The 27423-nt window shown below is 51.7% G+C and overlaps 1 protein-coding gene across 4 annotated transcripts in view; it reads right to left on the reverse strand.

The window, feature by feature from the left end:
- Positions 1 to 27423, reverse strand: part of SNX8 (sorting nexin 8) — a 43288-nt gene that overhangs the window by 11707 nt on the left and 4158 nt on the right. For all 4 annotated transcript variants that reach the window (XR_016387711.1, XM_030760601.2, XM_089895521.1 and 1 more), the window contains exons 2-6: positions 8184 to 8374; positions 5727 to 5844; positions 4025 to 4146; positions 1580 to 1660; positions 515 to 675 (exon numbers count right to left, since the gene is read on the reverse strand). Coding sequence is in view for 3 of the 4 variants with exons in the window: in XM_030760601.2 (XP_030616461.1) it covers positions 515 to 675; positions 1580 to 1660; positions 4025 to 4146; positions 5727 to 5844; positions 8184 to 8374 (673 nt within the window). In the remaining variant the exon portion in view is untranslated. The remainder of the gene's footprint in view (positions 1 to 514; positions 676 to 1579; positions 1661 to 4024; positions 4147 to 5726; positions 5845 to 8183; positions 8375 to 27423) is intronic.

The raw sequence follows: 27423 nt of genomic DNA on the forward strand, positions 1-27423 counted from the left end.
TGCACATCTCCCAACCGAGACGCCTGCTACGTGAAGCGCAGGAGCGCTGGGAGTCGGGCAGAAAGGCAGGATCTCGATCCACCAAGACCTGGAGCCGACTGTCAGTGAGACCCCGAGGGAACGTGTGCACAGCAGGGTTGTGGCACGCAGTTCTGGGGACAGCTGCAGAGGGCAGCATCCTGGCTCGAGGCCCGGCCCCTCCTCCAGAGGAGAGGAAGCGTGACCAGCCGAGCACGGCCCTTCCCGGATCAGATGAACCTTTTCTCAGGTCTGATCCTGACAACGGGGGGAGCCCCTACGTTTGGGAACCCCGGTGCTCTGCCTACACTCTCCATCTCTCTTCTTTCTTCTAAATGCGATCTCGTCTCCCCAGCCCTTTCCTTCCCCTCTGGGGTAGAACGAGTCAGAACGAGAGTCATTATGGTAAACACACTTTCTGCTCCGAGCCCGCCACCAAAGGCTAAAGACCCCGCCCCACACAACTGGCCCCATGGAGCCCACCAGGGTCACCTGCCTCAGCTCCTTCCCGAAGATGAGGAGGTCAGCAGCATTGTCGATGGCCCGCGACACCATCCGCTCAGCCCTGTCGCGGAGCTTGTGAAAGCTGTTGTAGATGTTGCAAATCAGCTCCCGGCTGATGACGAATTGAGTCTGGATGTCGGCTGGGAGGAAGTCCTGACGGGGGAGGGGGAGGAGACTGTGCATCACCAGACGTGAAAACCTTCCAGAAAAGACGACCAGCAGGAGCGGAAGCAACTCCGTCGACCGAGCAGGTAAACGAGCCCAGACCGCCAGGCCAGGTCACGCAGCGCCCAGCCCAGGAGCTCACTTCTTTCTCCAGCGCCCGCCCTGGACCCCTCTTCTCGTCCAAAAGAGACACAGAAACCAACACTACACGCACACCGCAAAAAATACGATCTGCAAACTCGACACGATCAACGTGCGGTCCTGACTCTGCACGAGGGCCCGGCCTCTGCATTTCCTCATTTATTCCCGAAGGGTAACTTTTCACCAGCTTTAATAGTAACTACCCATTAATAGTAACTAATGTTAACTACACAATGCTTAGGAAATAAAATGAAGGTAAAGGAGTCTGTATTTTTGTACGGAGAAGTAGTTTAAGAAGAAATAACAAAAAAAAGGTACCAAATAGCTACTTTCATCCTTTTGAGAAAGAGACCAGATTAACTAAATTTAAAAATAAACCAGTGCAACAATCAATCCCCTGAAATCCAAAAAGCTGATGACCGAGCATCCATCCATCTGAATCATGAAATGCCTGAGGACATGGCACGAGGGGCCGGTGGGCCCTGTGGTCGGAGAGCGCTCAGTCACACCTGGGCCCCTCTGCCTAGGCGTTTGGGACCTTGCAAATGGCAGCCTCTCTCTCTGTTTCCTCGTCTGTAAAATGGGCGTGACACCCACTGGGTTTCAGATCAACTGAAACAAGGGTCAAGGGAGAAAACCACGCGACCCGTCTTAGCACGATGTCTGGCACACAGTAGAGGCAAAACAAACATCACTAACTGCTCACATGGTTACTGCTCTGGGGGAAGGGATCATCAAAATCAAAAAGTACCTTGGCCCGAGCAGCCAGCTTACAATTCATGAACTCGTCTCCCACACACTGAGCGCATTCCTTTAACTTGTTCTGCACATCCTGCAAAAGCGAGAGAGAAACACTTGACCCTCAACCAGCCACAGAACCAGAGGCGTGAGACCAACTGAGCCACCAGAAAGCAGGGTCTCCACGTGTTGGCCTTTTTTTTGGGGGGGGGGGGGGATGCATTGGGTCTTCACTGCTGCACACGGGCTTTCTCTAGTTGCAGCAAGCAGGGGTTACTCTTCGTTGCGGTGCGCGGGCTTCTCATTGCAGTGGCTTCTCTTGTTGCGGAGCACGGGCTCTAGGTGCACGGGCTTCAGTAGTTATGGCTCGTGGTCTCAGTAGTTGTGGTTCACGGGCTCTAGAGCGCAGGCTCAGCAGTTGTGGCACTCGGGCTTACCTGCTCCATGGCACGTGAGATCTTCCCGGGCCAGGGCTTGAACCCGTGTCCCCTGCATTGGCAGGCGGATTCGTAACCACTGCGCCACCAGGGAAGCCCTCCGTGTGTTTGCTTTAACGTAAGTATTCTGTAATCTCTTCCTGTCTCCTGTTCCATTTGTTTCCCATTGGCCTTAACCTTTGGGGTGGTCGGTCTTCCAGAGGCAGGAAAGCTCGACCTCGTGACAGGACTGCAAACTCCAGCTCTGGAGTGGAGCTCTCTCTCCAGAAAAACGGAAACTCCACCTCCAGACCAGGGACGTGAGTACTTGGGACAGACGTCGGAGTCACTAGATCCTGGAAGGTCCCACGTGGGGCACAGAGACAGGGACTGAAGTCTCCTTCCTTCCTATGATCAGACCCATGGGGTCAGGGCCCCCAGAGCCCTGGGAGAGCTGATGGCAGAGAAAGGGCAGCACTTGTGTCCCGAGCCCTGGCTCTGAGCTCTGCCCTCTGAAGGGAGGCTCCCTGGCAAAGCCGAGCCTTAAGACGAGCCCCACAGAGAGCCACGGAGGATACAGGCAGAGACCCTAACGCGCAGCTGTGTGTGGGTGAAGGAATCGTAACATCTCAGAGATGCCTTGAAGAGCATCTGTCCCAATTCCCTCATTTTACCAAGAAGCAAATGGTGCTGGGAGGCCCAGGGACAGGCATCTCTGGAGCCTGACGCCACCCGGCTTCTGCAGCGGCTCGCCCTCCCACCACCCTCCCTCTGCCTGGAGCTGAGCGTAGCTCCCTCGTCCCACCACATCCCTCTGCTGTGGTAAAGATCCCAGTTCTACAGAAGCCTGTCCAGTCCCAGGGTTCGAAAGACGCACCCTCCCAGCTCAAGGGCAGAAGGCCACAGCATGCATTCCCTGGATGTCTGGAACGGGTCCCATAAAAGGGGCCGACCGACAGGCCCCCCGGGCATCGCAGTGAAAGGCCACAGTGTCTCTAGGGGTCAAAGGCCCCTTTGGCCTCCAGGGAGAGAGAGGTAAAGGAGGCGGCCAGGCTCGTGTGGAATCCACCTCTGCGTCTCTGCGCCCGCATCTTCCCGCGGCCGGTGAGGGCACGTCTGTCCCACCGCAGGCCATGTGGGGTGTCCTCGCTGGAGCCCCCTCCGCCCACCCCAACAAGGAGAGGGTCCCTCGGGGAAGCCTCTCCGCCTCCGAAGAGCTCAGCCCTGGGCACACGGGGCTGTCCAGGCGGTGCGTCATCGGGCTGTGCCTCGGCGTCCTGACAGACCAGGACGGCCTGACGGCAGCCTGGAGGACGATGCTGCTGCTCCAACGTCGCACCGGAGTCAAGGCCCACACAGAGCTCACTCCCCAGGACACAAGTCCACCCTGCAGCTCGGCCGGGGAGACTCAGCGGGCGCTCCCCGTGGCACTGAGTCCAACCCAGCCTTCCTTTTGTTTTATTTTTTTATTTTGGCCGCACCGCACAGCATACAGGATCCTGGTTCCCCGACCAGGGACGGAACCTGCTCTCCTTGCGGTGGAAGGGCGGAGTCTCACCCACTGGACTGCCAGGGAAGTCCTCAGCCTTCTTTTTTAAGTAAATGCACATTCACATCTGGAGTCGCTAGCCTGTCTGTCAACCCTCCAAACCACAGAGGCTCCTGTGTATCAGCTTCAAACCCTCAGAGACTGCGCTGAAAAGCCACCCCTTCCACACAAAACCCTGCGAAGTCGGAACCGGGATGCCTCTTAGAATCGTACTCAACCTGTTACCTTGGGAGAATATAAGTCATATCTGTGTTTGTCCCAGGTAAATAGATTCTGTCATGGCACCCAAACAAGGGGATTAAGGGGAGAGCACGAAACAAAAGCAAATTTAAGAATGAAAATAAGTGGGACTGCTGTGGGCCTGGGTTGGATCCCTGGTCGGGGAACTAGGACCCCACAAGCCGCGCGGCGCGGCCGAAAAAAAAAAGAATGAAAATAAGACCCGGGGAGCCTCAGGCCGCCGCACGCAGACAGCTGTGCGGCAGGTACTCACGGGGCCACTGAAGGACAGGAAGAGCTTGAGAACAACGTCCTCGGAGAAGGGCGGGTGCCGGGCCACCAGGTTGATGAAGCGCTTCAGTGCTCTCCTCCGGGCCTCGATGAACTCCCTGTCGGCTGGACGCAGAACACGGAGTGACCACACAGAGCCTGGGGCACGCGCCCCCGCGACCTCGCTCTCAGTGCCCAATGCCTCCCACGCGGAGAGCTCTCCAAGCCACAGGGCCAGCCGGGGGCACTGGACACGGACCACAGGCTGCAGAAGGCGCACCAGACCCCCAGCTCCGCGCCCTGCCGCCTACGGACATGCCCGGTCCGGGATCTGCCGAGGAAAACCACACAACCCGCTGGTTTTACTCAATGGCATTGGACCCCTCACTGTGGTCCCTTTCTGACGCTGCTCTCTATGAACAAACGGGCTTTCCTGAACTCATACATTAATCTGACCCGGTTTTCCTGCTCACATTACTCACTCTCCAATTGTGAACCGCTTTCCTTTGGGTTACGGATTTTCACTCCAAGCGCAAAAACGTCCAAGTGTACAATGATGCACTGAGAGTATTTAAATCTGACCACAAACAAAAATGGTATTGAAAGTATTACTTTTAAATTACTGAAAGAAAGCTGGAAGAGGATCTCCCCCCTCAAGGCCACGAGGACCCCGTCCATCGAAGGCTACATTTTCCTTAAGGCTGAGTCACAGGACCAAGCATTGCACGACAGTGTCCAGGTTCTAAACCCTACCCACACCCAATCAGCCTCGATGCCTGGATTTCACTAAGCATCCACCTTGCTCCCAAAGTACTTCCAACTCCTGCCCTCAGCATCCTTCCCCTCCCACGGGACAGTATCTGTCCCACGTGCTCAGGTGGGGCAAAAAGAAAAGGACACTATCAGACCCTGATCTAGTCAGAGACCAGTGAGCGCGCAAGCACTTTAGGACGGTGGAAAACGGCAGAAAATCGACGGTCAGCTTTGGGTACTTGCCTTCGGATCGGGTTTCATCTAGAATCTGAGCAAAGGGCTGTGGGTGAAGATCAACGAGACCTGAGAGGAGGCCTCAGCTGCCTCCCGCACTCTGGAACCCTGGGAGAGACGGGCCAGTGCAGGGGCCCGGGGACACCTGTGATCCCTCACCTAGCCCCAGGTAATTGCCGGTGAAGCATGAAGATGAGACAGCCATCTGCTATCGTTTTCATCTCCTTTGAGACGCAGGTTAGATCACTGGGCTGACATTCACTTCTGTTCTCTCGCAGAACACGTTACACTATGGTGGTACCCACTGCTCTCCCAGAGCCGGCAAAACAAACAGCGCTCCTGGTCCCCCACTCAGGAGCCCCAGGACGCCTGGCCTCTGTCCTCTGGGAAGGAGAACTGGGGTACACTCCTTCTCCCTTGCAGAAGGGGGCACTTCCCTACGTGTCAGTTATCAAGCAGGAGGCTCACGTAGCTAAGGGCACCAGGTGATGTCACCGTCCCGTTTCAGACCTGGGCTCTAAGCCACAGCTGCGCCCAGATTCCCCAGGGGCTGGGGCTGCACCACAGCCCTGCTACCGTCCCATTCCTGCTGGGCAGAGGGCCAGAGGAAGATGGGCCACGAGTGGAGAGTGGCGTCCATCACGGAGCCAGGACCTCAGCGCAGGGTGGGGGGACCCCACCCCCCTACGCCCCCTGGCCACCAGCAAACCCAGCTTTACCTCCCAGCATCCTCTTGGGCGGGAGGGCCGGCACCATGCGGTACGGGAACTTCTGCAGCAGCATCTCGTGGAAGACCACGAAGTCATTGTACCGTCGACACACGCAGGACTTGAAGCGCTGCAAGAGAAGAGGTTCGGAGCTCAGTAGAAACCCTCACACTTCACGGCTTCCCCTTACCTTCCCCTTCCACCACTAAATAGAACCTGTGGAAACAACAGGACTAAATTCCTCACCTTCTCTTACCAGGCCTTTACCAGAAGGAGAAATCCTCCATGTCCTTGATGGATGGAAATACAACTTTTAAACACTGCATAGCTCTAACTGTGTATTTAATTAAGCGCCTATTATTCTGGATCTTCTGAACAAGACGAGTCTCCTTACAGGAGTTTTCACCTGTATGGCAGCATCCCTCCTCCCCTTAGGTATCACATGGGAATACCTTTGAGGGTATGTCCTCAACATACACTTTCAAACCGTGCTAACACAAGCAGCCCTGCGCCTCCTGAAACAGGCCCGACTGCCTAAAGGCAGACCAAACGCCGAACACGAAGACTGAAACACGGCAGACATGCAACTCAGAGGCAAGTGCCGACAGAGCCCACCGAGAGCCCGCCCTTGATAAACCCGCGGCTCCCACAGGACGAGCACCCCGTCCAGAGGGCAGCCTCACAGGGGTCGCATACAAGAGCTCTCACAAGAGCCAGCACGAGCAGCGACCTCTAAGATTAACGACGTTACACTAGTCACTAATTAACATCGCTGACTGGAAAAAGCCAGCCTGAGATGGTGACATACTGTGTGGTTCCAATGACACGACACTCAGGAAAAGGCAAAGCTACGGAGATGGTGAGCCATCAGTGGTGTCTGGGGGGGGGGGGGGTGAAGGGGGCGGAGCACAGGGGACGCTTAGGGCAGTGAAGCTACACTGCGTGACTCTACAACGGTGGACCAAACCCAGAGGACGTACAAGAATAACAAGAGTGACCCCTCATGTCAACTGCGGACTCTGGGTGACAAGGACGTGTCTGTAACAAATGCACCATCTGGCGGCGGGGGTGGCGACAGTGGGAGGAGGGGAAGATGGGAAATCTGTTCCTTCAGCTCAATACTGCTGTGAACCTAAAAACACCCCCCAAAAAACAAAAAAGCTAAATACACTACACGAAGGACAAGTATGAAGCCACGTGTGTCCACCTCCGGCGGGCATCGTGCCACGTCTGCACCCACTCCGACTCCAGCAAGCCCGCAAGCAGGGGGCACAGCCCGGGGAGCCCCACGGCCCAGGAGCCACCCCCGCGGCCCTAACATTAGTGGGCCGGCCCCTCCACGCACGTCGCAGGAGGTGACCTGGGCAAAACGGCCCCCTTCTAAAAATGTTCGTTACGAGCTCATCAAGTTACTTCAGGAGCGGGCAGTTTAATGAGACTGAAGATAAGGCCACTCTCACAGAAGAGCAGCTTGTCACACGTGCGGGGCGCCCGGCCCGTGGGCGACGAGGCCCCAGAGGAGGCGCCGGAGCCTCCTTTCTCACCACAGCCGAGGAGGCCGGACCGCGGCAATGCTAGACGGCAATGCTGTCCCCGAAACACGCGAGGGCCTCCTTCCCTCCCTGCCCTCTGCCCTCCCCCTTGGCAGCGGCACCGACCAGCGTCAGAGCGAAGTTTACTCCCAGATTTCTGTCATCCTGGGTTTAAAACACAACGAAACAAAAATGCAGTGATTCTTGACTCTCACGGAACACGGCAAACAGCGTCCACGACGGGGAACGTCCCGGGTTCTGAACAGGCACCTTTCTCCCTGCGATGACGGTCGTGATGCTTTCCCAGCCCAAGCCCTGCAGCACTGCTGCCTGAGCCCGTGACCCGGGCAGCTCTCCGTGGCGGGGGCAGCACTGACCCTGCGAATCTGCCCCCCGCCACACACGCACGGGTGCTCTTAGCTCGCCGATGACTTAATCCCCAGGATAAAGAATAAAAGCTCCCATCAAAACGTATCCTAACTGAACCGGGATAACAGGCGAATGGACAAAAAGGTAAACGCTGCAGATGCCACAGGGTTCTACGCGCCCAGCCAGCCCCGGGGCCAGGCGTCTGGCATCAATGAACTCTGATTTCAGGGGTGCCCCTAACAGAGACAGCAGCACCATTTGGGGGATGAGCCACACACACTTGACTCGGGGTGTGGAGCCCACATTCTGTGGGGTCCACACTCTCACCCTCGCGGACATTCCAGCACTGCAAGACCGCCCTAGGCTGGCCCGTCCGGGGCTTGCGCTCCAGAGCCCGACCGAGCATCTTGAGAGGCAGGATCCCAGAGCTCCGGCGGCGAGGGCGGGCAGGGCCGCTGGGGGGCGGCCGCAGAGGCAAGCATGCTGGGGGACCTGCCCGCCACTGTGGGTCTTCCCGGCGGCCCTCCCCCTCCCACCACCTCCGCCCCCCACTGCATGCCGCAGGTACCTGGCTGGAAACCTCATACTCCACGTGCTTGAGGAAGAGGCCCTTCTTCTCGGGGATGAGCTCCACCTGCACGGCGTCCCTGGCCAGCAGCTCCTGCAGCGTGAGCGACAACAGCAGTGGGTTCCCCGGCGGCATCTGCATCCGACTGGAGGCAGGGGCCCTCGGCTCGCTGACCTGGGGCGCTGGTGAGTCTGCAGGAGACAAGGTGAGCGCAGCTGCTCAGACAGGGAGGCCGCCCCTCAGACGCCGCCTGCTGGCTCAGCACGTGGACTCCGGACACGTCACCCAGCCAAACCCCGTCCTGGCCCCGGTGACGCTCATTCATTCAGGCTGGGGGGTCCACTCGGCCACGTCCTCCTCTCTCATAAACCACCACGCCATGAATCAGCAAACACGCCCACATGTCCAGGACCGGGCAAGTCTAGTTTTCAACTTGGGCAGAGAAAAAGAAGTGAAATATTTACAAGTTATGTGCAAAAATAGAGCCCTCCTTTTCTCCAGAGTCAAGAAAACGGTTAAAACAGAGAAATGGGCCATCCGATCTTCTACACGTGCCGGCATTTCCAGAATCAAAGCACACTGCGTCCCTGCCACCACAATCATTCTAATGTGTGAGAACCTGCATGCTCGCTTGAGGCTAGAGCTCCTGCTCACACAGATCAAAGCATTAAGCCCTACAACTTCAGCTCCTTAGACACAAGAAGTCACCCACGTATCGTTCACAGGACAGGGAAAGACAACTCAGAGATTTTATATCTAACAGCCTGCCAACAAACACAGAAACCCTGTTAAAAGGTCAGTTTGGTTTTTAGTACAGAGAAGAGTTTAGAACTTTAAAGAAAAAAGGGTTCTTTTCAGTTAAAAAAAGAAGGTTAAGGTATCCCTTGGGGGAAAAAGGTTTCATTCCAAGTAACACTGCTATAAACAAATAGAACAAAGGGTAGATCACATTTCTCCACCTTCTCAATTTTCTACAACGTCATTGTATCACTTTTTATGATTTACTTCTTAAAGTAATTCTTCAGTGCAAGATTCTGGTTTACATTCTAATACAGAATTAATGACCAGATTTTTTCATCTGTGAAATCACTCAGCATTTTAGGATTTAAAATATAGCTGCCTTGAACTGACCTTAAAGGTTAAGAAAATAAACAAGGGCTAAGCTTGTATCTGGGAACCCCCAAGGGCCTCAAAACTCCATACAAAAACTAAATGTCGGGCTTCCCTGCTGGCGCAGTGGTTAAGAATCCGCCTGCCAGCGCAGGGGACAAGGGTTCGAGCCCTGGTCTGGAAGATCCCACATGCCACGGAGCAACTAAGCCCGTGCACCACAACTACTTAGCCTGAGCTCTAGAGCCCCTGAGCCACAACTACTGAGCCCACGTGCCACAACTACTGAAGCCCACATGCCTAGAGCCCTGTGCTCCACAACAAAGAGTAGCCCCGGCTCGCCACCACTAGAGAAAGCCCACACACAGCAACGAAGACCCAACGCAGCCATAAATAAATAAATAAATAAATAAATAAAAACACTAAATGTCATGTGCTCTAAAGCAGGCTGCTCTCAAGTGAGGGCATATATCCCAGGGTCGCGACAATCCACCAAGTGCAGGAAGAAGGTATCAGCAACTCTACGTTTTTATTTTTTTGAATTTTTTCACTGCACGTGTATTTTCTATCTCTTCCTTTTTAATTTATATTATAATGTACATAAGAGTAGTAGAGTGTAGTACATGCATACAAATTACTAAAATATGCATATGTATAAATTGTGTACATGTGTATAAGTGTGTGTACAGGTGTTGCATGTGGGGGTGTGTGTACGAGTGCATACATACGTGAGTGTGTACGTGTGTATGAGTTTGAATATGAGGTGTGTGTATATGTTTAAGCGTGTATGTGTACATGTGTGCACACATGTATGAGTGTGTGTACATAAGTGTCTGTATATGAAGTGTGTATATGGGGGGTGTCCCCAACTGGCAGTCCCCAATACCTTAATGACTAAAAATGTGTGGAGACCACAGCTCTAGAATGCACCTGTTCTCCGAAGTCATCCCAAGAGCCCAGCCCCTTTCCACGTAAAAATATTTTTACATGGAAAGGGGCCTTAAAGCTGTGTTTACCCAGTCTCCTTGGGGACCACGGAAATCCTCAAGGAGCCAACAAGCGTTTCTTAAGTACCAGCTCCAGGGAACACGGTGATGAATAAGACAGGGTACCTGAGCTCATTAATTCATCCACACAGAAAACAGCTGTGTCCACCACTGCCAGGCACAATCTATAAATATCCAAACTCTGGGGAAAGTGGGAATCAGCCCACGATAACCCTAACAGCGCCCTGAGACTCAGGACACAGCCCCAGGGCGCGAACTCCGGAAGGGCAGGGATCCGCTCAGCTCTGTCCTCAGGTATGTCCCGGCGAGGGGAGCCTGGCACACGACGGGGGCTCAAGGAATGTTTGCTGAGTGACTATTTACTGTTATTTATTGTATTTCCAGGAGGGAAATACAGCACCTCTGGGGAAAAGCGAAATCTTAACTAGAGGACAGAATATGTGGAAAAACAGGAAACAATAAAGCTAAAAAGGTAATGGGGGAGAATATTTTTATCAGAGAAAATATGTGCAAACCATACATCTGATAAAGGACTTATATCTGGAATATACAAAGAACTTACAACTCAGTAAAAACAGAGACAAATAATCCAATTTAAAAATGGGCAAAGGGTTTACATAGACATTTCTCCAAAGATGTACAAATGGCCAGGAAGTACAGAAAAAAATGCTCGACGTCACTAACCGTCATGGAAATGCAAATCACAGCCACACTAAGATGATGCCCTATGTTGACTCCAATTAAAAAAACAACAAAAAAAAGATTACACTGTGCGCTGGTGAGGATGTGGAAAACCCTCACATATGCTGGCAGGTGCAGCTGCCTTCAGAAACGGTCTAGCAGTTCCTCAGAAGGTTAGAAACAGAGTTACTCTATGACCCAGCAACTCCACTCCTAGGTATACACTCAGGAGGAATGAACGTGTGTGTCCACACAAAGACCTGTCTACAAATGTCCACAGCAGCATGACTCATAAGAGCCAAAGAGGAAAAACCCAGATGCCCATCAATTGATGAATGGATAAACAAAAGCGGTCTATGCACCCAATGGAATATTATTCAGCATGTACACATTCATGCTACACCATGGATGAACCTTGAAAACATGACAGCAAGTGAAAAGCCGCCAGTCATAAAAGACCACATATGGGATGATTCCATCTACCTGAAACACCCAGAAGAGGCCAACCTACAGAAACAGACAGTAGCTTAGTGCTTGCATGCGGCTGGGGAGAGGGTGGGGGGGTGCAGGGCACGGAGGGGATGGGGGGAGGTGGGGGAGTGACTGGTGAAGAGGCGCGATAAAATGTTCTAAAATCGACTACGGCGATGCTTGCGCAACTGTAAATGTACTAAAGACCACCGTATCACATGCTTCAAATGAGTGAACCGCCTGGCACGTAAATGATATCTCTACAAACTCTTTAAGTATAAAAGGTAGGCGACATCAATAAGAAAGGCAGAGTAAGGACCGCCAAAAAATCCTCTCCTCCACAAAAGCAACGAGGACACTAGCAAAATCGTCAGAAATCAGCTTTTTCAGAACACTGGGAAGTGACTAAAGGTTTGTGGCAATCCAGGGTACATTTACTGATGCAATAATTAGTTAAGTCAAAATGAGGTCAGAGTGGAGTGGGGTGGGCCTTCATCCAACATGACCGGAGTTTTTATAAGAGGAAGAGACCACATGAAGACACAGACACATGGACACACAGACAGGAGGCCACAGGACGGCAGAGGCTGAGGAGCTGCACCTGCAGACCCAGGAACGCCCAGGATGGCTGGCCACCGCCAGGAGCTAGAAGAGGCGGGAAGAATCCACCCCGACAGGCTCCAGAGGGAGCATGACCCTGCTGGCACCTTGACTTCAAACTTCTGGCCTCCACAACTGTGGGACAAGACATTTCTGTTGTTTTAAGCCACCCACTCTGTGGTGCTTTCTTACAGCAGCCCCAGGAAACTCACACTATAAACTTTACAGAATTAGTCCAGAAAGGTTGTTAAACAAACAAGCTACAACAAAGAGCAACAACACCTTGGAGGGAAAACTGATTTCCTGAGATGCTACATTATTTTTTTTTTAACATTTATTTTTGGGCTGCATTGGGTCTTCGTTGCTGCATGAGGGCTTTCTCTAGTTGCAGCGAGCTAGGGCTACACTTTGCTGCAGTGGGCAGGCTTCTCATTGTGGTGGCTTCTCTTATTGTGGAGCACGGGCTCTAGGCACGCGGGCTTCAGTAGTTGTGGCACGCGGACTCAGTAGTTGTGGCTCGTGGGCTCAGTAGTTGTGGCGCACGGGCTCTAGAGCACAGGCTCAGTAGTTGTGGCACACGGGCTTAGTTGCTCCCAGCATGTGGGAATCTTCCCGGACCAGGGCTCCAACCCGTGTCCCCTGCATTGGCAGGCAGATTCTCAACCACTGCACCACCAGGGAAGTGTCAGCTACATTATTTAAATTGTCCAGTCTTCAACGAAAGTTTCTAAGACATGCAAAGAAACAAGAAGGCAGTACCAAAGCGGGGGGGGGGGGGGACACACACAACAGAAACTGTCCTTGAAAAAGCCTAGGTACTGAACCTATTAAAGACCTTAAATCAGCTATTTGAAATACGTTCAAAGGACTAAAGGGAACCATCTCTAAAGAACTAAGGGAAAGTATGAGAACAGCATCTCACTCACAGGGAATATCAATAAACAGACAGAAATTATAAAAAAAAAGAAACAGATAAAAATTCTGGAGCTGAAAAGTTCAATAGCTGAAAAATTCACCAGAGTCACAACAGCAGATCGGAGTGAGCAGAAAGAAGAACCAGCAAACCTGAGGTTGGGTCAATTGAGATTGTTTTTTCCGGTCTGATGGACAGAAAGGAAAAAGGATGCAGAAAAATGAACCGCTCCTCAGAGGCGTGTGGGACACGCCAAGCACACCAGCATAATCATAACAAAAATCCCCAAAGGAGAAAGGTTTAGAGAGAACACCTGAATAAGTAATGGCCAAATGTGATTTAAATAACCCAAGAACTCAGAAGATCCCAACTAGGATAAACTGAAGAGATCCACACTTAGACGCATCATAATGAAACTGTTCAAACTGTACAATGAGAAAACCCTGAAAGCAACAGGAGAGAAATGACTCACTAGACTTATAAATATGGGAGCTGTAACTCCCACGGCAATCACCAAGAAAATAACCCCCAAAAAGTATAATAGCCAAAACCATGTGGGAATGTAAATGGAACACTAGAAAATACTTATTTGATGTAGAAGAAAGCTGTAACAAAAGAACGGAGGAAGACTTCAATTAATGGGGGAAAGATCACTGGAAGAGCACCGGAGTCTCTATTAACATTTTCATGTAAGATAAAAACTCATACATGCTCAACAGAGAAAACTTTATGATTTTCCTGATGATTAAAATAAGATCACGTCCCAAGACAGAATGTAAGCTCAGTAATGATTACCCAATGATCACATGCTTCTGAGAAATGTGAACTCTGATCGCCGGAGGATTTAAAAGACAACTCAAAAGACACATTTTAAACCAAAGACATTACTCTCAACCACCTTGAGAACAACCCCTTTGCAGAAGTTTCAATCACAAGAAAGCCACCATCCCAAACACCAATTTACTAAACTAAGACACCCATATTTTCAAAGAAAAAAAAAAAAAACTGAAGAGCAAAAAAGAAGGGAAAAAGGCCATTTCAGACAGGCCGCACTGTCATGTGATGGACCACACGCTGATGAAAGGGCAGGAATGCAGGGAGGAGATTCCGGTTTACCAAGGGTGTCGATGTCAAGGTCACCGGCAGGACTTTAAGACTCTTATCAAGTGGAGCCTCCTACACCAGTTTAAGCAGCCCCGTAAGACCAGGGCCTGGAAGAGGCACCGTCCCCCAAGCCAGCCCCCTCAGAGATGAAACAGCTCGGACAAGAGAGGCCAGCCAGGCCCCTGATGAACGGTGGTGGGCAAAGGCTGGCTCTGACCTTAGACGGACATGGGCGGAAATCCAGCCTCCGACGTCCCCAGCAGTGGGGCTGGCGAGTGACAGCCTCTGAGCTTTCCAACAGGCCTCTCCAAGGGTGTCCCCTCCAAACTTCCCAGCACAAAACCACTCTACCATGAGGTCCCCTGGAGTCGGAAGCCCTGGCCTTGAAAAGCCACCCACTGTCCTGACACTGGGCCAGGAAGCAGCTCTCAGACCCGCAGGCTGAGAATCGGGCTAACGCTGGCCCACACGGATGGCCCTTGTGGGCACAGAACGAGACAGCAGAGCTCAGATAACCAGCTCCCCGACACATTCGGGAACCCTTGGCTCCAGCCCAGACCTCATGTGTTCCAATCCCAAGAGAGTCTCTAAGTCTGCTGAGCAAAACTTAGCACGTGCTCCCCCACGACAACAGGTGTGGGGCCCTTGGCTCTCTGGGCTGGCCCACGGGTCAGGGCCTCACGGTCAGTGTGGCCGAGCCTCACACTCCCCTCCTCTCTGGATATCTCGTTCCGCTGGCTCCAGGGTGACAGTGACAAGGAGCTGCATCACTCCCAGGCCAGCCACCAGCGCACTGGGTGACCCCAAGGTCACACAGCATGGAAAGCGAAACATCCAGCTAGAGTATTTGACACCCATTCAGCTCTGAGATTCTAGGATTCTCCAAGTCGGTTATCCGCAAATCAAAGCAATGAAACTTCAAACACACACACAGACCGACTATCCTTCCCAACACACTTCCATGAGAACCTTTAGGCAGTAATCCTGCCACTGGGATGCATCCCAAGACGTCTAACCCCACGTGTTCTGTTAGCAGCTAACATCTGGGGCCCTTACTCCCAAACAAAGCTTTGGGAGACAAACAGGATTTGCTAAATAAACCACTCTGTCTCGCACTCACCCTTGCTTTATCTAAGCAAACCTCAGCAAACGCTGACCAACGTGGACGTCCAGACTGGGAGACCCCGCACAGTGAGCACAGGGCGCCACCCACGGGGGCCAAGGCCAGCCGGGCTGCCCCACACGATCCATGCCGGCTCAAGTGGGGTGCTGCTCTAAGCACTAGGAGAACCTCCTAACCCCGCTCAGCCCAGGCAGCCTGGGGTCCTCCCTGCTGGCAGAGCACCCCTCAGTGTGAAGCGCCTTTCGAGCCACGAGAGGTCACGTGGCCCCCAAAGGCAGCCAGTGCGGAAGGTCCCTATTTTCTTCGTTTAGTGGCAGGTGCATACGAACATGTCTTCTGATGGACTCCACGCTCAGGGTTCCACCAACACTGCCATCCTCGGCTGCTGGTTCACCAGCATGCGGGCAGGGCAGGGACCAGCGAGACACAGCACAGCCACAGGAGCTGAAGTCTCCAGACTGAGCACGCCTCAGGATCACCTGCGGGCTCGCCGCACACTGGAGGTTAAGACAGCTCTTACCAAAAGAAGAAGAGGGGGCTTCCCTGGTGGCGCAGTGGCTGAGAGTCTGCCTGCCGACGCAGGGGACGCGGGTTCGTGCCCCGGTCCAGGAAGATCCCACATGCCGCGGAGCGGCTGGGCCCGTGAGCCACGGCCGCTGGGCCTGAGCGTCCAGAGCCTGTGCTCCGTGGCGGGAGAGGCCACGGCAGTGAGAGGCCCACGTACCGCAAAAAAAAAAAAAAGAAAGAAAAGTGTTGGCAAGGGCGTGGAGGGATTGGAATCCTTGTGTGTGGCTGGTGGCACCGTAAAAGTTGGTGCAGCCACCGTGGAAAACAGTGCAGCAGTTCCTCAAAAAATTAAATATAGAATCCCCACAGGAGACAGCAATTCCACTTCTGGGTCTGTACCCAAAAGAACTGAAAGCAGGAACTAGAAGACATATTTGCACAGCCATGTTCAATGCAGTATTATTCACAGTAGTCAAAAGGTGGAACTACCCAAGTGTCCACGGACAGATGAATGCATCCACAGAATGCGGTCCATCCACACGATGGACCACTATTCAGCCTTAAAAAAGAAGGAAGTACTGACACACGCTACATCGTGGATGGACCTTGAGGACATCATGTCCAGTGAAATAAGCCAGACACAAAAAGACAATGTATGGGGCTTCCCTGGTGGCACAGTGGTTGAGAGTCCGCCGGCCGATGCAGGGGACGCGAGTTCGTGCCCCGGTCCGGGAAGATCCCACATGCCACGGAGCGGCTGGGCCCGTGAGCCATGGATGCTGGGCCTGCGCGTCCGGAGCCTGTGCTCCGCAACGGGAGAGGCCACAGCAGTGAGAGGCCCGTGTACCGCAAAAAAATAAAATAAAAGACAATGTATGATTCCACTCACGTGAGGTCCCTAGACCAAATTCATAGAAAAAGAAAGCAGACGGTGGGGACCTGGAGCTGCGGGACAGGAGGATGGAGAGGGAGTGTTCAATGGGGCCGAGTTTCCATCTTGCAGGATGAGTAAGTTCTAGAGATGGATAGTATCAAAGGAGGCACGACAATATGAATGTACTTAATGCCACAGAGCTGTACACCTAAAAACGGTTAAAATTTTACATTATGTATATTTTACACTTAAAAAAACACAGATTGCTGGGCCCCAGTCCCAGAGTCTAGGGCGGGGCCTAAGAATCTGAATTTGTAACAAGTTCCCAGATGATGCTGCTGATCCAGGGGCCACAGCGCGAGAACCAGTGTCACAGGGCGACCAGAGGGGAGGAATTCAGGGCCTCACCCAGACCCGTGTCCCCCATCTAACAAAACGCAGATGTGCACAAATGCTGCCACCGTACTTTCTGCACTCGTCAGATGCGGAACCAACGACATTCCAGACGACAACCTTTTCACCGAAATAACATGAAACGGGGTCAGCAGACACCATTTTCAACCTGAATATTCCTTCTCAGGCTCATGAAACTGTTTCAACCTTTGAAAACTTCTCTAAGCTACACTGTTATTCTGCAGTTAACAAACTGTTCTCAGGAAATGGAAGCAGAAGTTTCCTCATCCTTATTGTGGCCATGGCCTCAGAAATGAGCATCCAGCAGCCCCATGGCCAGGGAATGTCAGGAACACCCCCCAAACGCCAGGAAGCAGAGCTGCCCACCTGCGGTCAGCTCGCCCTAGAAAGCGATCCGTCACCAGCCAGCTTTTGATTGTCCCTAACTCAGGAGCTCAACTGAACAAACTGTGCATGGCCTCAATTTCATCAACTTTAAGGTTTACTTTTCTTTTAATAACCTATTTTATGTAACGTTACAATATCTTGAAATAAGGGGACTTCCCTGGTGACGCCGTGTTTAAGAATCCGCCTGCCAATGCAGGGGACACGGGTTCAAGCCCTGGTCCGGGAAGATCCCACATGCCGCGGAGCAACTAATAAGCCCATGTGCCACAACTACTGAGCCTGTGCTCTAGAGCCCGTGAGCCACAACTACTGAGCCCACGAGCCACAACTATTGAAGCCTGCGTGCAGCAACGAAGACCCAATGCAGCCATAAATAAATAAATAAATTTTTAAAAATCCATTTAAAAAAATAACTTGAAATAACATCTCTCCAACCCAACAATCTATATACATCCGTGTTCATTGTGTGCATTATCCTCCACGTGTATAGGGTTGTGATATGACACAATTTTCAAATACCAAGCATGTTTCCAAGCTTCGATGACCTCGTTTCCTTCAACTTTTCTGTAGAAGCAAAAACCTCCTAAATTCCTAGCCAGTCAGATAATCACTTTGAAAACTGTTTCACTTCAATCCTATCCTTTTAAATACATGTATTTTTGTTGTGAAATACTTCAAACATACATGAAAATACAGGAAATATCAGAACCCATGTATCCACCAAGATTTCACTAAAGAGGACATTGTGCCCTATTTTTTGCTGAAAAGAATTTTTAATAAACAAAATGTTACAGATGCACACCATCCTCCTGACCCCCTTTTTCCTCTTCCAAAGTAACCACTATCCTAGAGTTGATGGGTACGATTTCCAGACAGGTCTGTGCACTTTCTCTACATAAGTGTCCAGGAAGCCCATGCAAACATTGTGTTTCATTATGTACAATAAACATACAATTCCTTTCTTTTCCCACTGGCTTTTAAAACCCTTTTATATTGAAACAGAGCACGCTTACAGAGAAGCGAACATCTCAAAACTGTTCAGCTCAATGAATTTACACATCAGGGTAACAGCACCTGGATAAAGGAAGGTACCCCTCACGCTCCCTTCTCCCCAAGGGAGAGACTTCTAAAGCCACAGGTTACCTCTGCCTGACTCTTTATTGACACCATACACGTGGACTCAAGCCCTGAGTTCCTCTGTTTCTGACTTCTTCCACTCTTGGTGTGTACAACCCGTCCGCGTGGCTCACGGGGTACAGGCGGTCCATTTTCTTGCTGTGGATCCCGCGGTGTGATCAGCCGGGGCCTATTACTCATCCTGCGGCCGCGCGGCGTCTGGGCAGCTTCACACGCTGCTGCTACGCACACGCCAGCAGCGGCACGCTGGCGGACGCATGTACGCATTTCTGTTCGGTACATTCCTGAGAGTGAAATTACTGTATCCTGGGGTTTCGTATGTGCAGCTCAGTAAATAATTCCAGTTTCCAAGTAACTGAGCCAGTTTACGCTCCCAGCAGCAGGGGTTCCAGCTGCCTCCCGTGCTGGCCGACACTCACTCTTTCCGTCCGGTTTTCCTCGCCCTTCTGGGCCCTTGACTCTTGAGTACAGTCGCAATTCATCTGCCATGTTTACCTTGAGTTCTCTCCTTTTACAACACTGCTCCGTATTTTCGAAGGTATTAAGACTGTTACCTGTAAAGACTGAATAATAACTTAGATACGGAACTCAAAATCACTTAGCCGTTCCCCTAACTGCTTTCTGCTCTTAAAAACAGCATGAAGAATATCACTGTTCACAAAATAGTTTGCCCTATTTTTTATTCTATCCTTAGAATCCACTCCTAAAGAATTCCACATTTTTTTCCTGCTCACAGACGCTTCCCAAAAGGCTTTTATCTCCCCACGTGAACCACACTACATCACCAGCACGCTCTTCAGAAAACCCCCCTGGAGAGTCACTGCAGTCACCTCAGTGATCTGTGCGTGTTTCCTGGCAGCAGTACAAAAAAAACTAAAGTTTCCTAACTGAGGATCAGAATGGCAACCGCTAAGAATAGCTCCGAACGCGGGGTTTCCCCAGCTCCACCACCGCCCCCCCAAAACGCCCCTTCACCTTTCTCGGCCGGCAAATCCCCCACCCGCCTGCTCCCCTCTCTCCAGCCACACCAGCTGCCCGGCAGCCCCGTGAACGCAGCGCGCCGCTGCTGGCCCGGGCGCCTTCACCTGTCGTCCCTTCTGCCAGGGTTCTCCTCCCAGAAATCCACCAGGCCACCTCCTTCGAATCCTGGTGCAAAACTCACTGTCAGTGCCATTTCCTCAGGGACAACGGCCCTGCGCCCTAGCTGTCCCCTTGCGTCAACGACTCCCTGCGTGTGCCGAGTACTGGCCACCTCCCGCTACGAGAACATCAGCCCCTCGAGAGCAGGCCTTTCTGTTTATATGGTTCACAGTTAGTATCCCAGCGACCGACAACAGTGCCCGGCACACAGCGAGCGCTCAGTGAGCATTTGCGGATGGAAAGAAGGACTCCGATTCGTGGCAGCAAGAAGGCCTGCTGTGTTCCCCTAGGCAGGGTGCCAGCCCCATGCCCGCCCCACCCACGCAAGTCGCACTCAGGTCTCACCAGTGACAGGAACCGCGCCTCGGTGAGCTGCAGCAAGAAGGAAGAGCTGCTCACACAGGACAGCTGTTAACACGCACGGCCACGCGGAGCCCTGGAGCAGTGACACCCTCAAGCTGGCGGTGACATCCTCCCACCCCCCCCCCCATGGCCTCTCTACCAGGTTACAGCTATATCCTTTTATCTCCCCAAAGAAGAGAAGGCAAAACCCCTGATTACAGAAAGCTGTAACGTGCCTTGAGGGTAACCAACCTACACAGCAAGAGACGAAGGTTTTTCACCTTCCTGCGAAGGTTTAAGTGTTTTTACCTTGAAGCAAGATATAAACTCTCTCTTAAGGTCCCTCCAAGCCCTCTGGTACTCATTAGCTGAGAATTCCCAAACTGAATCCCGGCCAGCCTCCGAAGCTCAGTTCAGACGCCCCTTCAGCAGGGAAGTGTCTCCCAGGCCCCAGCTGCAGTCGCTGCCCCTCTTCCTGCTCTCGTGATTGGCTTGGACGCCCTAGCTGAGCTTTCCTAACTCGTGATTGGCTTGGACGCCCTAGCTGAGCTTTCCTAACCCATCTCGGTCCCGGGTTTCTCCCACACACCACATAACCCCCTCCAGGGCGCTTTGACTCCCTAATACCGCCTAGCACAGGGTGGCACACAGCACGTGCACCCCAAGAGTTCTTTATGATGGACAACCGGGTTTCCAAATGCCACAGAAGGACACCAGACCCCTTCCTCACACCATACACAACAACTCATTCCAAATGGACCACAGCCCTAAATGTAAGAGCTAAAACTACAAAACTCTCAGCAGAAAATATAGGAGTAAATCTTTATGACCTTGGGTTAGGCAAAGCCTTCTTAGGAATGACACTAAAAGCATCAACTGAAGAACAAAATAGATGAACTGAACTTCGTCAAAGTTAAAAACTGGTGTGCTGTAAAAGATACCATGCAGAAAGTAAAAAGACAACCCACAGAAATGGAGAAAACATCTGTAAACCACGTATCTGATAAGGGACTTGGGTCTAACATACATAAAGAATTCTTATAACTCAAGTTTTTTAAAAAGACAAATTACCGGGCTTCCCTGGTGGCGCAGTGGTTGAGAGTCCGCCTGCCGATGCAGGGGACGCGGGTTTGTGCCCTGGTCTGGGAAGATCCCACGTGCCGCGGGGCGGCTGGGCCCGTGAGCCATGGCCGCTAAGCCTGCGCATCCGGAGCCTGTGCTCCGCAACGGGAGAGGCCACAACAGTGAGAGGCCCGCGTACCGCAAAAAAAAAAAGACAAATTTTAAAGATGGACAAAGGATTTGAATAGACATTTCTCCAAAGGAGACATACAAAAGGCCAACAAGCACATGAAAAGATGACCAACCACATGAGATTCCACCCACTGGGATGGATATAATCAAAACGACAATAACAAATGTTGGTGAGGATGTGGAGAAGTCAGAACCCTCAAAGTTTGCTGCAAAACAGTCCGGCAGTTCCTCAAAAGGTTAAACATGGGTTACCATGTGACCCAATGATTCCACCCCTAGGTGTACACCCACGAAAAATGAAACCCTATGCCCACACGGAGACTTGTACATGAATGTTCACGTCAGCATTAGTCATAACAGCCAAAACATGGAAACAGCCCAAATGTCCACGGACTGATGAATGGATAAGTAAAATGTGAATTATCCATACAACGAAATGTTAACCAGCCATAAAAAGAAATGAAGTGCTGACCCACGCTACAACATGGATGAACCTTGAAAACACTGTGCTGACTGAAACAGTCAGTCACAAAGGACCACAAATTACATGGTTCTATTTATATGAAATTTCCAGAACAGGCAAATCTACAGAGACAGAAAGAGCAGTGGTCGTCTAGGCTGGGGGAAGAGGGGGTTGGCGGTATGGGGAGTGACTACTAACGGGTACGGGATGATGACAGTGCTGTACAATCAATTGTGGCGAAGGCTGCGGAACTCCTGGAACACACTGAAAATCACTGAACTGTGCCCTTGAAATGGGTGAGTTGTATCTCAATAAAGCTTTTAAAAACGCTTTATGAATTCCTTCTCTTCTTCTCTCTAGCTCTTGTGAATACAAACTAAGTATCCTCCCACCCCAGCGCTGTGCCTGGAACACAGCCCGCAATCTTAAAGAAGGTGTCTGCTAAGAAGGGAAAATACCATCTACCTGTGACATCCTTTGGTTGGGTTTCAGGCACAGGTAAGAAAATTTGAGCTGGTGATGTTGCCACAGAAACTTCAAGTGGCCACACTCAGGACCCTGTGGACCTCCGTGGGGTGGCCTGAAGCTGCAAGTCAGTCGAAGTGGAAGCAGCCACTGAGAGCTAAGAAACCAGTCCGGTTCCCCTGAATAAAGTGCTTTCCCCTCTTCTACCCCTTCCCATGAATTCAAAGGTAGGGAAGAAGACGGTCACCTGGACGGCTGTGTGCCGTATCGACCACCACTACAGTAAGGGCCATGACCAGTGTCTGAACCTTCTGGGTGCTTATATAACACCTCTTGAGTCCTACAAACAGTCTAAGTAGGTACTGTGACCCCATTTCACAGACGTGAAAACTGGAGGCCCAGCCGGCAGCATGGCCCGCCTGCCTGGTCAGAGTCAGCCAGGTGACACGTGGGGCCTGAACTTGCATCAGGTTACCCGATGACACCAGATCCCTGTTGCCTCCTTAACTCACAGGGCCTCATTCGAGGCCCACAACGAGGAGAGGCGCAGGGGCAGGCACACCCCACACCTGGCCCAGGGGTCAGAGGGTCTCAGCACAAACCCTGCTGTGAGCGAGCCGCCCACCTCTCTGCACTCAGTTTTCTCCTCTCCAAAATGAGGACAATACCGTCTACGTTACTGGCTGGCTACAAGAATGTTAAATATATGTTTATACGTGAAGGCATCTAGCACGCGGCTGGTTTTTACAGGACCTGTGCCCAGATGAAACCACACAGCGAATGAACTGCTGGCCAGGGGACATGGCTCCCTCAAGCACTGGGTCCCCTGACATGTGACTCCCTAAACTCTGCTGGGAATCCCCAGAGCGCCGACTGCCCCTGGGACCTCCAGGGACGTGAATCACTCACGTTCACACAAATGGGGCTTCTCCGGCCGAAAGTGGCTATTCCTTCCCGAGGGAGAGTCGAGGGGCCAAAGCACAAAGAGAGGGGAAAATCACTGGTTTGTTTCCTTAGGACGTCACAAGACTGAAGCCCAGTCCCGAAAGGAGTCACCTATCAGATGATTTCCTCTGACTCAACTTGGAGCAAAAGGAACCCGCAGGGCAGCCACGGGACCCCTGCTTCTCTGTGAATCTCACCAAACCTGCTTCTGAAAGGGTTCATTGAGTCTCTCCCTCGAAAAGCCTCTTAGGTCTCTCCTTTCTGGAATGTTTTTATGTGGGGGGGCCCAGGGGCTTTTTCCAGAGTTTAAAAAGAATACTACTTTAGCTAACTCGGGAAATCTTGGAATAACTCACAAAGTAGAATTTCAAAGTTCCACAAAGAATACTCATCTCTGTTTAACTAAATTCAATCTGGCTTTGGTTTTCTTTTTTTAAAAAACCTCCTCCCAGGCCTGGGTGGTTCCGTCTGAAAGTGACTCACGTTTTCTAGGGTCTCTAGACATGAAAGTGAACATGCTCCAAAATATCTGGCAGACCCAGTGTGTCTCAATCCCAGTAGAGGCTAAATGCAGGACCTGCGTTCGCAGCCTCATTCAGTCCCTTTAATAAAATTCCAAGCGATCACCCGACAGTACAAGCCAAGTGACATACAATTAAATCCATTGAAACAGATACTTACTGATCCACAGAAGGGGTCACAAGGAGTGAGACAAGGCCCCTGGCCTGGGGAGGGAGCAGGGGGTGGGATGAACTGGGAGATTGGGATTCACATATATACACTAATATGCATAAAATAGATAGCTAATAAGAAACTGCTGTATAAAAAATAAATAAATAAAATTAATTTTTTTTTAAAAAAAAAGGCCCCTGCCTTCCAGCTGCCTGCGGGGTAAATGACCAGGAATGCAATTAATCAACCAGAACACGGAAGGCCTCGGAAACTGGCATGAACAAATTAGGAGCCGTGAAAAATGTCACAGAAAGCAAACTAGTCAGTCAGTTTTCCCCCCACAATCAAACCTCTGCACTAAATGGTGGAGACCTAGTTTCCAGGCAACGAAGACTGGACTCTCACGTAGTGCCTGTCTGCCCAGAACTCGGAAACCGGTGAACCAGGGTGATCTGAGCATCTCAAACAGGTGGGGGAACTCGGCCCGTGGGTCGCAACACACGTGACGGGATCTGTTCTTTGAGAGCTTTCACGCCCAAGCCAGCTGGAGACAAGTCCCCGGCCGACGCCCCGCTCCCGGGACTGAACTCGGGGATGCTCAGCAGACGGGGTGCAGGGCTGAGGCCCAAGCTCGCACCCTCACTGCTGCCCGGCGCTGACGCTCCCTTTCTGAAGAGAGAACGCGACGCCTCACAAGGGTCTCGGGTGCTCTTTGCGAGCACAGGCTCACGGAGCCACCTCTCCCCTCAGAAAAACCCCCTGACGACAGAAGGGTCTCCGTCCGGGAGGCACTGGCTACAGCAGTCAGGAGCGAAGCCTCCAGACGGGGTCCTGAAAGGGGTCCGCGGGGCAGCCCTCCCACCGGGGGCCGGAGCCGCGCCGGACGGCGCTCCAGCTCCGCCATCCACTAGCTGTAGGTGCCGGGCAACTTACGGCCTCTGCGTGCCTCGGTTTCCCCATCTGTAAAGTAGGGGTGGGGAGACGCCTCGCCTCCTAGCATTACTGAGAGGATTAAGTTGCTTTACACGTCAGGCACGAGGAAGGGCATCTGGCACACAGCAGGTGCTCTGAAAGGCTTAGTCATCACAGCTACCACACAACGCTACCGCTCTGCAAAGAACACGCGAAACAACTCCCTCCCAGCAAGGGGGTAGAGGATGGGGTACTCTGTGCGCCCAGCAGAGACCCTCTCAGGGGAAACAGGTCCCTTCCACGGGGCAGAGGCAAACTATAACCTCTTGCAGAAACTCCCACAAGACTCCCTACTTCACCGTCCGTCCTAGGAAGGACACTCAGTGTGCAGAAGCTATCACGAGATAAAGACCCGCACACGTACAGACCGTCCTTGGGTCCTGAAGAGCTGATAACGCAATTTCAAATCTCCCTTTCGTGCGAAACCCCAGCAGTGAGTGGCCAGTTCTTGGAAAATCCCTGCACCCCCGGCCTGGACTGGAACTTCTCCGGAGCTGGGAGGTGAAATTACTGTTCTTAAGATAATTAACTGTGCTAAGTCAGGAGTATCACCTGACTCTCTGTCTCAGCAGATGGCCTCTGCCAGAGTTGCATACTTCCAACAGCAGGTGACTTTCCCAGACATCCCTCCCGCTGCCACACAGATGCCAGCGGCCCTGGGGTCTCGGTCCTCCTGCCTGCTGGTCCCAGGGGCCACTGGAACACCTGGACTCGCCAGCAGGCCGGGCCAGCGCCAATAATACCCAGACACAGACATCGGAAACAGCAGAGCCAGGGAGATTAGGAGTGGATGTCAATTCAACAAAACATGCATTTCATTATAAATACACCTCCAATATTAACTCGAGAGTGAAAACTAAGGGAGACCAACACTCCCACAAAACTGTTTTAAAACGAGATCCCCAGCACCCACCTTTGCTTGTCAAACTGTTTTGTTAGCAAGTCCACTTAATGTCTCAGGATCTGGGACACACTGGGTTTTCCCCCAACATTTTCTACTGTGAAATAGACACACACACACACACACACACACACACACACACACACACACACACGGGTATAAAATGTCTATGGACAGTTTAACAAAACTATGTATCAAACGCATGTGGAACCACTATCCAGGTCAAAAATTAAAAGATGGCTGGGATCTTGGAAGCCCCCATGGCCTGTACCTCGCAGACCCTCCTTTCTCCTATCGGAGGCGACCACAGCCCCATTTTCACGCCATTTCACCTGCTCTTCATTTATACTTTCATCACCTGCGTAAGCAGAGTCTAATTCTAACCCACACAGCAGAGTCTAATTCTGCATGGCTTTGAACTTAATATAAAGAGGAGTCTCATGGTATGTATTTTCTCTGCCTTCTTTCAACATCCTCAGTGGAGGGTGCTGGGACTCAGTACTTGTATTCGCAAAAGGTCACTTAACAGGACATGGCAGAGATCACCTAAGGACGTCTCCCTAGCTCTCAAAGCCTAACAACTGAGCTTACTAAACCTGTGATTCAACACGCACAGCTGACAGCAGCAGTCACCTCTAGGTTGGGGAACTAGTTTAGCAGGAGAGAAACTCTGTTTACCAAGTGCAAGCATCAGGACATTTTTTTAATATTGATTCAACGTAAAGGATCAAATTTTACAACGTTAGCACTTTAAAAGCACAAATGTACATTCCTTGATTCATTATTACACAGACATCAAATACAGAATTATGAGAACTTCTTAGTGGTGTAGACTAACGCTAAGTGAGACGCACAGACTAACAAACCAAACGCAAACACACCCTGCGGTTAACTGTCTCAAACGCGTGTGCAGAGGAAAAAAGGAAACATACTAAACGCAGCAGCTGCGAGCTCACCCGTGAGCTCCCTTTTGCAAGACGTTTGTATTTGCGCTTATCTTACTTGTACAGCAACATTCTCCTCGAAGTGCCAAATCACATACCACATGAAACTTTACTGCTCTGCTTACAGTCCACTCATAGACTCGTCAGAGAGAACTTCACTGGCACAAATCAGGTTGAAGACTGTCGGAAAATCACGTAAATGTACTTCTCAGAGATGTGTCTCCAGTCCCTACCAAGCTTCCCTGGAATTCATCAATCATGCAATTTCCCTTTCCTTTTGCTTAGCACACATACTCCAAATTGAGTTAAGAGTGCTGAAGGACCCCCCCCCCCGCCCCCGCCAACATGCCTATCCACACACCCCAAGGACACGTGTGTCCTCCTACAACCTGGCCAGCAGGAAATAGAGCCAAGTGTGGCCTCAGCTTCCCCTAGAGCTCAACTCACAGGTCATGTCTGGGGCCCTCTTGCGCCCGCCTGTCCCACGTGAGGTTTTAATACTGGTACCTTCACCAAGAACGTCTACCCCAAGTCTGGCTATGACTTCTTAATGATTCTACAACAAAAACGTTCAAAGGATGAAAGCACTACAGTTCTTCAGAGGGTAACGTGCATGGTCAAGGGTTGAGCTCTTCGAATTCCCGAGGGTCCGGGCCGCCTGTCTGCTCACTTGCCCCAGGTTCTAACCACCAGGGCAGCTCCTCTTAACATGCACCGCGGGCCACAGAAGGCGGCTCACATCTCTCCAGCATCTCACCACTCCAGCCCCTCCCCGTCACCCCAGCACACCGCAGGCCAGACATCTCTTTTTCTG

Source organism: Delphinapterus leucas, chromosome 15 (assembly GCF_059928025.1).
Source record: "Delphinapterus leucas isolate spDelLeu-1000000601 "Yukka" chromosome 15, BTC_Dleu_Yukka2, whole genome shotgun sequence".
Classification (NCBI taxonomy): domain Eukaryota; kingdom Metazoa; phylum Chordata; class Mammalia; order Artiodactyla; family Monodontidae; genus Delphinapterus; species Delphinapterus leucas.